The following is a 12,119-nucleotide window of genomic DNA, read 5'->3' on the forward strand; positions in this document are numbered from 1 at the left end:
ACACACCCACATTTATACTGTAAATCAAATATATGCTGTTATAGAGTAGCAATCCATTAGTTTTAGGAAAGTTAATAAGTATTTCCAAAGAGATGTTGCATTGCTGAGACTATTCTAGGCTAATAGGAAGAGTATTTGAATTGTTCAGCAATAACCTCTTCAGTACTTGTGTCATGACAGCAGATTTCTGAAATATTACTGAGCCAAAGTCACTCTTAATTCCCTTGATGAGTGACACAGTGAGTGAGAGCAATTATCCCCAAATTTAGCTGTTCTTTTATTCTCAAACTGATGTATATTTCCCCCAAATATTAACTGAATGGCTTCTAAACAATCAAACTTCAGTCTTGCGAAACTGCTTGCATGCTATTCAGTTCAGCTATGTTGCTCAGTATTTGTGGTGTGCAACGAACGGCCTGTGCCTATTGTTTTTGTTCCCAGATTAAATCTCTGAAGGCTTTGGCAGTCTCAGGCTCTGTTGAAGTCATTGGGCTCTGAAGATACTCACAACTTTATTATGTTGTTGTGTTAGAATTTTCAAAGGCCTACCCACCAAATATTGTAAATAACAGTAGCAAAACCTTTTCATTTTGTACAAACACTAGCGCGACTTGGAGCCCATTCCATCCTCCAAATGTAAATCCGTTTGAGCAAAGGGTTACCAGAAAAAAGTAACAAGGATATCGAGACCATTGCTCCATAACTACAGGCATTATTTTGCAATATTTTTTGAGCTCTGCAGGGGTTTTCCTGGGATCAGAACTTGGTTGGTTTTAGTAGCAATATTTTCAGTTGTGTCATATGGATTGTTTCATGTTATTAGAGCTAAATGCTGTTATCTGCCATTTCAGAATTGCTAGTTATAGATCTGGCAGCAATGCATTTGTATGCTGTAACCTATAACAAAATGCCTTGTAATTTGAATACCAGCTTTACCCACTGTGAGTCTCTCTGGTATGTATCACTATCCAGGGAATGCGTCTGGGCACCTTTCCTATTGTTCAATCCTAGTTGATTGAACATTATGCATCCAGGTGCGTTATTTTCAAAACTTATTCTTGAATGTTTAGGTGTAAACTGTCCCAAGGGAAGCATATAGGTAGTTGCCACTTAAACCAGTTTTGTAGAAATGACACATGGGGATTTTAAGATGACCTTCATGTGTTTTTCCAAAATCCAGCCTACATAGTGCTTTGAGACACGAGTACAATTGGATGCTTTTTCTTGTACAGCTAAAATATACGCCTTTTTTTTTCAATAGATTTGTGTATCTTTCCAGAAAGAACTATTCTTCTTAAGCAGCAGGTAAGGAAAAGAATATGGGTAAAATATTTGGGGAAGAATAGGAAAGGACATTTAATATATTTAATCTTATTATACATTTTTCTACATTAAAGTCAACAGGCTGCAAATATATTCTGCTACAAAGCTTTGTGTAAGAAATATCTCTATAAGAAAATACATCTCATTAAACATTTCCTGTAAATAAATTATCCCAAATAACTATGTTTTGCAAGAGGAAAAAGAGGGGGTAGGCCAATGATAAGAAGAGCTAAAAATTGCTGAGAGCCTATTTCTGCAACCCCCCTGCTCACGCTGGGTATCATTTTCTTTAATATGTAGTCACAATGAGAGCAGTAGAGTTCCTCTGCTGAGTATGTGCTGTGTCAGTGTAAATAACAAACACTTGCAAAATTGGTTCCTGTATGTTTCTAATATCTTGAAATTATGATATTTCTGAGCCTTATTCCTGTTTCAGTTACACTGGAAAAACTCTGAAATAAGCGGAGTTGCAATGATAGGACTGCAAGATAAAACTCTGACTGAGACTATTAAAAAAGAGAAGACCCTGCCTTTGAGCAGTCCCTCTAGGTCAATAAAAACTAACTTCAGTAGGGAAAGAGGCATGTGAACTACTTTTCTTATTCAGACTCTTATGAAAGAGAAAGGCAACGTAGCTGAGGTCTGTGTTCTAATTAGGAAGTCTGAGTCAGGTGGTGTAGCTAAGCTATAGCTTTAAAACAACCGCTGGTGGAGACATGTCAGTGGAAAAAGGTGTCTTAGGTATGCATGACATGGTCTTCAAAGTTAAACTACATACTGGTGTACCCGCATTGTTCAGAACTGATTAAACAGAAAAGTCCTTTGTATTACAAAACATGAAAATGGGTAATTACAACTTAGCAGTAGGTCAGTCATAGAATCAGACTTCTTTAAAGAAATATCAGTCTCTTTACCAATGTCTATACAAAGGAATACTTGCAAATAAGTAAAATGAAAAAAGTTTGAAAAGACCTGGGAGACAAGTCAAGGGATAGAGACTGTCCCTTTTTTAACCTGTACACAAACAATGTAGAGTTGTCAGCTGTTTCCACAGTCCATGTACTTCCATCATTCCTGGCAGAACAGTCCAGATTGAGAGGACATCAAGTTCAGGCTGAATACGTGCTGGAGGCTGGTATGCTGTGACGTCACGTGATGTTTAACAAGTCATTTGCGGACGTACCATCTTACATCCTTTTCTGCAGGAGAGGAGGTGCTCACAAAAACCAACTCCTTTTTCTTTGCTGCCTCTAAGAAACAAATCTGTTATACTTCTGCAGAGTGCCATCAGTAGCCTGTTGCTACTAACACAATGTAAAAATTTGAGTTTGTAGCAGTATGCTCTAAACACCTCAAAAAATGTCTACATCATCTGTTTTAACAGCAACAGTTACACAACTTCATAGCTCTTCGTGTTAGGCACTTCAACGCTCTGCTATTTCTTTTGGAAATGTCTATAATGCAAGTATGCTTACGCAAAGTAAGTATATTTAGGACTAATGAGCAACTGCCTGTATATAATTCTGGATTCAGCATGCACATATTTGCTTCATCTGTTCAACCCAATGTATACTAGCAGTAAACTGAGGCAAATACAAGCGATTAAGAGCCCTACTATGACATTGAACTACATAAAGCATTTCAATTTACCTATGTATAGGAAACAAAACCCTGTTTAAATGCCTCCTCTTAGAGAAACTGCTGCTTTCTTGAAATTGTGAGATGGCAAGTTTTCACCTCTTTCATGAGGGCCTGCAAAACATAGCACTCTTGTCCTGCAGGAGTGCTTTCTTTGCTGAAGTGTCAGCCCTGAATGACAAAGGCGTGTGGACATTCACAGTAACTTTATTTCCATTTCTCACACCTGCAACGTGACCAATAATGAGCTGACAGATGAGTCTTCCTGGCATGCACTGCTTCCTATAGGAGTACAATGTATACAATTTATTTAGCAGTCATTACCACGCTGGAAACCCACTGTAGCCCTGACACTGAACCCCTGAAACATCACAGGACAACACAGCAAGGTAAGTGACATTAATTTCCACTGTACTTGTTGGCATACTAGCATTTCCTACAAACTGTAGAAGTTATTTACAGAAGAGCTGCACAGTAGGAGAACTCCAGCTGCACTTGTGTTTACCACCAGCTCAAAAAGAAATGCACTTGGTGTGATTTCTACTCCTACCCTAACTGTTACTTTAGCCATTCCGCTTTCATTTGCAGTCCTCATTTCCCACCATGCCGTAATGCATTAAATACATAAAGCCACAGTCACTTAATACTATCTTCCCAATACTCATTCAGATTTTCTGGCACACGTGAAGTCTTGATTTAGAAGAGGAGGTTGCATCTTTCCATACTTTGCAAGACAGCCCTTTGGCACAGTCACATCGTTGGAAAATCTCCAGTCCATGGGACCCTTTCTTGCGCTGTTTGGTGCACACCTCCCCCTGATGCAACACAGGCTTGCAAATTTTGGTCCAGAAATGGCGAGCACAGCAGTGTCCCTCAATACAATCTGATGACCGTAGGCAGGGATCGCCTTCATGTCCTAAAAAGAGCAACCAAACTATTTTACCTCATGGGAAAACGTGAAAGTACAGATTCAGTGCAGACTGATGCAAATGAAGCTCAGAAAAGGGAGAGATGATATTTCCATCTGTGGCTATTTGAAGGATGTAAACACAAGGGAAGATATGAATAAGGAAGGTTCAAGGGGGTAATTAATGAGACCTGCCATAAGACTTAGTAAGGAGAAATTCAGCTACAGGATTATAAGCAGAATTACAAGTGCTTAATTACATGACTGTTACAAGAGGAGGATGGGTGCAATCCTGCACAACTGAAAAATGGATTGTCAGTCCACCTCTGACATAGAGAAGAAAGCAGATGCTGTTTCAATCACAGGAACTACTGGTTGATGTTACACCACTTTTTGAGTCATGCTGTGAATTCTCACAATAGACGTTCACTCCCTGTGAAATTATTGCCTATTTCTGGTTTGCATTGCTGTATCTTAACAGCAATAACATGATTCATAACATGAAGGAACAAAGCAGTGTAGTGCAAATGTGATCTTACCTTTTATGTGTGACAGCTTGGAGCGCGGCCTCCCTAGGTTTTGCCATCCCAAATCCTTGCTAGCATAATGACCGTTCTTCTTGTTGCGTGGCCCTTCTAGAGCAGGGATGTGAGCTGTAAGGATGCTTTCAGTTACTGGTATGCAAATACCTGCAAGGAAAAGACAGTTGGTCAAAGATTTGAACAAGAAGAAAAGCAGCCGAGACGCATACACAAACCAGGATCAGGACCAGGACCATGAACGTGCTGGGGCTTGGCCTCAGTGACACTCAGCTCTAATCACACCTCTGTCCCTGATCCCTGGCACCTAACTTCACCTCAGCTCTGCTTCACTCACTGTCAAACAGTCAAACAGTCTCACTGTGACACTGGCTTTATGGTCTGAGCACCTGGAGACTGCCTTGTAGACATCTCTCTCCAGAGGAGAGTATGGGAATGCAAACAGTATGGTTATAACCCCCCCCCCCCAGGGAGAGTAGATCAAGGATTCATTAAGTCTCTTTTGCTTCCTTAAAAATATGGGTTCTGTGCAGTCTCCAGTGAATCAAACCACATTGAATGTAAGTGCTATAATTTCAGTCAGCAGCAGCAGCATTTTGGGGTTTCCCCACCCCAAAATGGGAAAAAGTCTGGTAGTACACAAGCCTTAAACATAGAAATACTGTTAAAGAGAATGAAGTGGAGTGGAATGAAGTAGGAAGTGAAGTTTTCTTGGTTTAGAAAAAGAAGCACAGTCACCCAGAAAAAAATACGGTTGCTGGGAACACTCAAAGAAATAGATGCTATCAAAATGCTGATTTTATGGAGGAAAACCAAGAAATGACTGATGTACCATTGTTGCAGCGGTTCCCAGGGCAGCACATGCCATCTCTGTGGCAACGCTTCTTCTTCCTCCGGCACATCATGCATGCAGACGTTGCTTGATGAGGACTGTGACAGTATCGCCCAACTTCGCATTCCTTATCATTGGTACAAGGATAGGCCTGGTGGGTAAAAGAAAGGTTTACAGTGAAGCACTGCTTTGTACAAGGCATGTATGCAGGCCATTAAAAAAAAAAACAACACCAAAACACCACCGAATCCCCCCGACAACCAAAGAGACCAACAGTTGAGATACCATTCACTGTGGCCAGGAGATGCAGGTAGGGATGCTTCACTGCAGCCATATAGCAATCTTTAAGCTCACGCTCCTGGTGAAGATGTTATCTGCTTAAAGAATCAGGGAGATACAACCAGCTCCCTGGTGGTTTCATCTTTTCTTGCCTCAAACGTATGTTGGCCCAAGAGAACTCACATTTTTGTGGGTTCAGGCCTCTGATTCATAGACAAGAGCTTAAAACTCCACAGTGAGGAATAAACAGAGCCATAAAATTCCTCTCAGTCAGTAAAAATCCTGAAACACACCCTGAAATAGGTAACATTTTAATTTAAACTCCAAGGAGGCATTTTCCTTTGATAGTTGTCAAGCACACTGATGCCTAATAAGTTCACTGTTCTCACAGTGAACATCTACACCACATTGGTACAAGCTCCTTTGCAATTGCACCACTCCCCACTGGCCCACACCAGTTGGACCCCTTGGAAGTGAACAAACATCACTGGTCAGCATTTCACTTTGATACCCTTTACTTCGCTTATGGGCTTAGTATACTCCTTAAACTTGCCACCTGCTAAACAACACCCTATGGTATGCAGCCTGGAATATATTATAGAGCACAAACTGTCTTGCACATATAATTCCCTGCAAGCAGACACACGTATACGATTCTTCTATGTTCATCAAAACCAGCATTATCTTAGAGGAAAACTGACTTTTAAAAAAAAGGGTGTGAAAGCACTGTATTCTCCCATAGAGAGAAAGAAAAGTTTATTCCTACAAGAGGAAAAGACATGATGCCTTAAGGAAACATAACAACACACACCGCCACGTTCCAGGATCCTTTCTGCTGATTCCCACACAGCTACAACTATGCTCTCTGTCTGCATCTAATTTTACTGCCTATTAAATTAATCATAGATTTTTTTTTTTCATTCTTCAAAATTATACTTGAGGAATTTGTTTTGATAAAAAGATGAGAATAAATTTTGGGCACTTTCTGGAAAATGATGTTTATACTTCCTCACCTAATTTCCTCCAGCATTTTAAATAAATCAAAGTATTGCTTTTACTGTTTTCAAAATGACTCTTGCAATTAATTATTCACCACAAACAAAAAGCTCAACTGACTAATTTTCAATGCAGGCTGATTACTTTTCTAATAATATTTTAAATCAAGTCTTGATTATATTGTTCTCAGAAAAGAAAACCTTGGAGGCTGTTGAGAATTTGCTCTGAAAGTTTTTCTTTTAGATGGAGAACTCTTGTTTCTCTGTCTTTGTGCCATTCTGTTGAGAATTGCAGAAGAAACAAGAGGTCTGATAACAAAACCAAGCAAGTTTCTCTAGTGCCATTAGTGGGAGGGGGAACCATGCCATTTCCCATGTGATTTCATTAGCTGTTTTCTTTGTCAAAACTTACTTTACAGTACCAAAAGCACTGGCTGGATATTTCCCAAGTGCTGCTGCCCCATTACTTCTGCCCTCTGAATATGTGTCTTTGAAGAATGATTCCAGAGTGCAGCTGCGTGGAGTAACCTGATGTATGTGTAAGTCTTTCTCCCTTAAGAATAAACACTTCCTCTTGAGTTTATCCTCGAGAGGATGCTTGAACGTCAAAGAAGGCCAGATCTTTTAGCTAGGAGTAGCAATAAGAGACAAATGCAAGCACTCACCTGTTTGGTACTCTTAAGGCATAAGTGGATTCTACCTATTCTAGCAAAGCGGAACTAAAGTGCTCTTCCCTCAATCTCATCACTCCTTTCCCTCATTTTTCCAGCAAGAAATCGTTAACGCTGGCTTACAATTTACGATATAGTTACCATAAAAGTAAGGCTTCCCTGATTTAAATGAGATCTTACTAAACTAAGGATCTTACAATGCAGAAAAGCGATTTTTTATAGACCTGTGCATGGTTATACTGAGTTTGGAAAATACTAACACTGCTAGCTGGGGGAAATGCAAATAAAAAACAGATGAACTAGCTAAAACCTGGAGATGAAGGCATTTTAGACCCTTGTCTGTCATCAAGACCTTCATAACCGCATCTTTTTTCCAATACGGGCATGTGGTATACACCTGCAACTTGTCAGCAAGAAGCCTACTTGCAGTTTTCTTTTAGTTCCTCAAATAGCTTTTAAAAAAATGAGTTCCCTGATCCTGAATGGTGCTAATGAATGCTCTCACATACCATATCTAGTGTCTGTTTTACTTTTGGCTTTTAAGCTGAATGACATGTAAAAGACATTTCAAGATACGCATCTAACTGCAAACTCCCAGCTCTGTCTTTAAGAATGGTAAAAGTAACAAAAGACAATTTTGACATTAAAAATTGTCAAGGAAAGTGACATAACTCAGCCTTTAGTCCCACTCTAGAGCCCCATCCTAAATAAAGATGACACTTTTGAAATGAAAAAATAAGCCAAAATATTCACCTACCTAAGGCAAATGACTGCAGCACATCAAAAAATAGTTTTGTGTTACGTGTAGCTCAGACAACAACTGGCAAGTCCATTCAAAACCCCAAAAGACCAGCTGCCAGCCAGCTATATGAAGAACCCTCTTGCAAACGCCCGATGCCATCAATTGCCTTGATCTTTCTTCCAAAACCACCATCTATTTGATATCCTAGCTATCAGTCACAGGGAGCTTGAAACAAAAATGCCTACATAGCCTTGTGTCTGTCTCCTAGTCACCAGACTTTCATTGGAATAACTCCTGCTCCCAGCAAAGTAATTTCTATCACTGCGCAGCATTCAGTATTAAACCACAAAAATAAAACAAAATAATATAGTGTGTACATAGCCTTGGCTAACGGGGGAGAATGTGTTCATAATTGTCCCATTGTTGGCAGTAGCTGAGCCAGTCTATGTATAAATATGTATATATTTTTAAAAATACAGGATAAAGAAAACATACTTGTAAAAATGTACATGCTAACAATTGTCTATGCATGAGTCAAGGTTTTCAAAATCTCCTACACCACAGTGCCTGAAACATGGTCTTTACTTTTAGAGAATTGCAGGGAACATTTCCTATATACAACGCAAAGACACAAATCAGTCCCAGATGGAGAGGGAAAAAGCAAGCTGTAAACCAGCTCTACTTCCCCAGCAATGATAACTAATTCTACAAGGCACATCATCCCTTCACATTCTTCAGCTATACATATCATTTTCTGGTCGTAAATCTCTATCCACTAAACACAGCTTTGATATTATGGGAAACCAGATGAAACCGAGATAAAATATGTAGCACTCCCTGAAGCTGCATTTAAGCAATCTTACCTAATTTTTTTAGCGCAGATTACAGGCGATCAAGTCACCTGTAGCATGACATAAACTAGATTTGCCTGTGATAATGAGTCACATTTTCAGAATGTGTTGTCTGATTAAGGGCATTGCTTGCTGAGATGTTTTCTCCTCCGTCATTCCAAATACTTTTGTATCCTCGTACAAAAGATACCATTGAATGTGTGTCCAAAAATGTACAGCAAAGGTGTACTGGATTTTTTGCAATGTTGGAGGATTCAGACTAGATATTTAAATGGCTGCTGCTCAATGCTGTGCCAGGATGTCCCCTGCATCAGTGCACCAAGACTAACCTTTGCCAGCCAGGTCATAGCAACACGTAAATGCTAAACTTTTCTTTTTGAGAGAGAGAATATGAATCTCCATTCCTGCTCTTCCTGAATTTATATTCAAAATGCCAAGAGCGCATAATAGAAATAGTCAAGGAAAACAATGCAGATGATAGAGGAGAAAAGTTGGAGGTTTTCATAGTTGAACAAGTCCTTCCAGGAGTAGTACTGAGGTGCTTCCTTTTGTATTAACTTCACAGTGAGGCTGAGGAAGGGACTGACTAACTTTTGTGACTAAGTGGCTAACACCATTCTCTTGGTTTGAGGAGCGTGCAGGAGTGAGGTTTATTTCTACCTTTGTCTTCCCCTTTTGGCAGAGGAGATCTAACTTAGCACCTTTTCTCGGTGCAATGAGGTTTACTTGATATTTTTGCTGGTGTCATTTACTATCCCACATATTTTATATAGTCATCCTGAACCACAGAGTTTCACCACAAGCTGGAGCAATACTAAGTGGTGGGACTGTTGTGCTATGGAATCAGTCAGTCCGAGTCTCTCTGTCTGGCACTATAAAACGTAATGGAGAAGCACTCCAGGGGGAGAGTAAGACAGATGCTATAATGTGCTGAAGGGTGAGTGAGTAGACTGATGGCAGACACACTTTATTGAGCTTTGGGAGATAAGGGCTTGAATTTCAGCATGGCCTCCAGCAAATATTTGAAGACAATATTCCCGGCCAGTGTCTTAGTCATCAGGCTCTCATTTGCTCATGTTATGATGTCTCATTTGTTTTTATGCTGAGGCTACTCCACGCTGTACTAGCTAACTATGTCAGAGAAAGGCAGGAAGAGCCACTGGCATTTTTACCTAGGCTGTGTCATCACTTATTCAGCACAAGTAGTCCTAGACACTGCTGGCTTCAGACCCACCTTTAACGCTGAGAGGAGCTGTGCCTAAATAAGTGATTTGGTGGAACAGATCAGTAGTGACTCCCCCGGAAGCAGTTAACTTTTTTTTCTTTTAAACACATCATAAAGTCCAAGTGCAGAGTCGGTCCTGGCAGGACATCATGGCTACTACCACTCCCAGCAGAAGAAACCGCATGGAGGTTATTCATTACCCTTTTAACTGTGGATGCTGAGCGGCACTCAAGAAGGGAACTAAAGTCTCATGTACCACATAAATGACAATATCACTGCAGTTACTGTACTGGACACTCGGCCAGCTTCTGTCTCATACAATCATCCCGTGATGGTACTGGGGACCGAGCTTAAGAACAGCAGAAAAGCCACAGCCAGTTGTACAGCTGGAAAGTAAGAGCACTGCAGAGCTACCACGTCAATCCTGCATCACTCTCTGTCACCTGGCAAAGACGCAGTAGCTATTGCAAAGGTGAGACAAGCGGCTCAAGAAAATGGACACGTACATTATCCCAGGAATGGTCTTGCTTCCTAGGTACCAGTCTGTGAGAAATCAAATTTAGGCTACTACTCACAGTCTCGTACATACAGAATCCCTAGTTATTAATACCCTATTTGCCCTATGTGGCAAATACCTGTGCCACTAGGTTATCCTATCACATCCAGCAGAAACGTCTTTTTCTACTGTCAAAAGACTTCTCTTTTGTATCACACCTATATAATCCTTTATATTCACACCATGCTTGTGAGACAGCCTACCACAAATTAATTGGTACTGCAGCTCAGTCTATTACTCACTTGTTACTTAAGGAAAGAAGGTTATTTTCTCCATTTCAATTAATTACACTTTTATAAATTTTAAAATAATGACTGTAAAGGAGGTGGAAGCTGATGTCTCTACAGCCAGTGTGCTGGCTAGATGATCAAAGCTGGTCTGAACTATAGGCAAGAGGACAGAGTTTCCATCCTCTACATAAGAGGTGAACGACAGAGCTTGTTTGCCCTTTAGTCTCAGGACTGCGCATATTGCTTAATATTCCACAGCCATCAGGCATGATGAAGCAACCAACTGGCTCAGTCATGGTGAGAGCCTCTCCTTCCCATCCTGCTTTGGACAGGACAGAACTATCTTTCTGAGCAAGGACTTGGTCCCCACAGAGCAAACATATGAAATAGCCACAGGGGTGCCAGCTCTGCTTTTGCTTTTCTCTCTCTCTGAAGAATTAGTTCATCCAAAGTAAAAGCATGCCAATAAATTAGGAAATGCAAACATGTGCTTTAACCAAATAGCCTGCTGTCAAGACTAATTACAAAGAATGCAAGTCATTGTTTGGCTCCTTGGTTGGGCCTGATTCTGAGTTGGGATCTCAAATTTGTTTTGGCTTTTAGCAGATCAACACTGGTGGGACGGTTGCATGCAAAGTGTGGCCTGTAGAGCTAGATGAATACATCACACATGGGATTTGTCCCACTCACCTCTTTGGAGATAGAATGAAGATCCTCTCTATGAAAGTCAAGGAGAAGACCTAACACGATCTCACAGGACACAAACCTTTGTAACAATGGAAATAAGAGCTCCTCATTCAGAACCACATAAATGTGATAAAGCAAAATGGAGGGGGGAAGGGAGGAAGTAAAAACTTTTTAACAAACGAACAAACAAACTCCCAACTCTTTGTGGGTTGTTTTTTTCCCTGCAAGGCAATTAAACTACTTTCTGATAGCTTCTCAAGTGTATCCAGACAAATCCATGTCTAACTGACAAACTTCAGCCTAGCTCTCTCCTAGCTGCTAAGCAAACATGTACATTAAAATGTGGATGAGAAATAACCGTCATTTACTACTATTTTGTTTTTAATCCCAGATGAGAAAAGAGTTTATCAGCAGCCATCTGGAGCAATGCAGTTTTCCCACAGCACTGCTGATACTGCTTTTTTCTATTCTTAGCTCAACACAAGCATAGATGATAGCAAGGGATCTCACTGTGCACGAGCAGAAAGCCATGGTTAATTTATCCCACGGAGGAAATCATGCTGTGCTCTCAGACAGCTCCAGACATGGATCCTGTCTCAGACTGATCTCACCAGAAACTCTCAACTCTCAGTGACTGCTGTGGC

The 12,119-nt window shown here is 40.5% G+C and overlaps 1 protein-coding gene across 1 annotated transcript in view; it reads right to left on the minus strand.

Annotated features, from left to right (window-relative positions):
- Positions 1–1,320: 1,320 nt before the first annotated feature.
- DKK2 (dickkopf Wnt signaling pathway inhibitor 2) overlaps positions 1,321–12,119 on the minus strand; it is a 43,270-nt gene continuing 32,471 nt past the window's right edge. Inside the window, exons 2-4 of the mRNA XM_076336863.1 lie at positions 5,240–5,390; positions 4,408–4,557; positions 1,321–3,877 (exon numbers count right to left, since the gene is read on the minus strand). Of these exons, the coding sequence (XP_076192978.1) occupies positions 3,627–3,877; positions 4,408–4,557; positions 5,240–5,390 (552 nt within the window). The 3' untranslated portion in view covers positions 1,321–3,626. The remainder of the gene's footprint in view (positions 3,878–4,407; positions 4,558–5,239; positions 5,391–12,119) is intronic.

This window comes from Aptenodytes patagonicus, chromosome 4, assembly GCF_965638725.1.
Source record: "Aptenodytes patagonicus chromosome 4, bAptPat1.pri.cur, whole genome shotgun sequence".
NCBI lineage: Eukaryota > Metazoa > Chordata > Aves > Sphenisciformes > Spheniscidae > Aptenodytes > Aptenodytes patagonicus.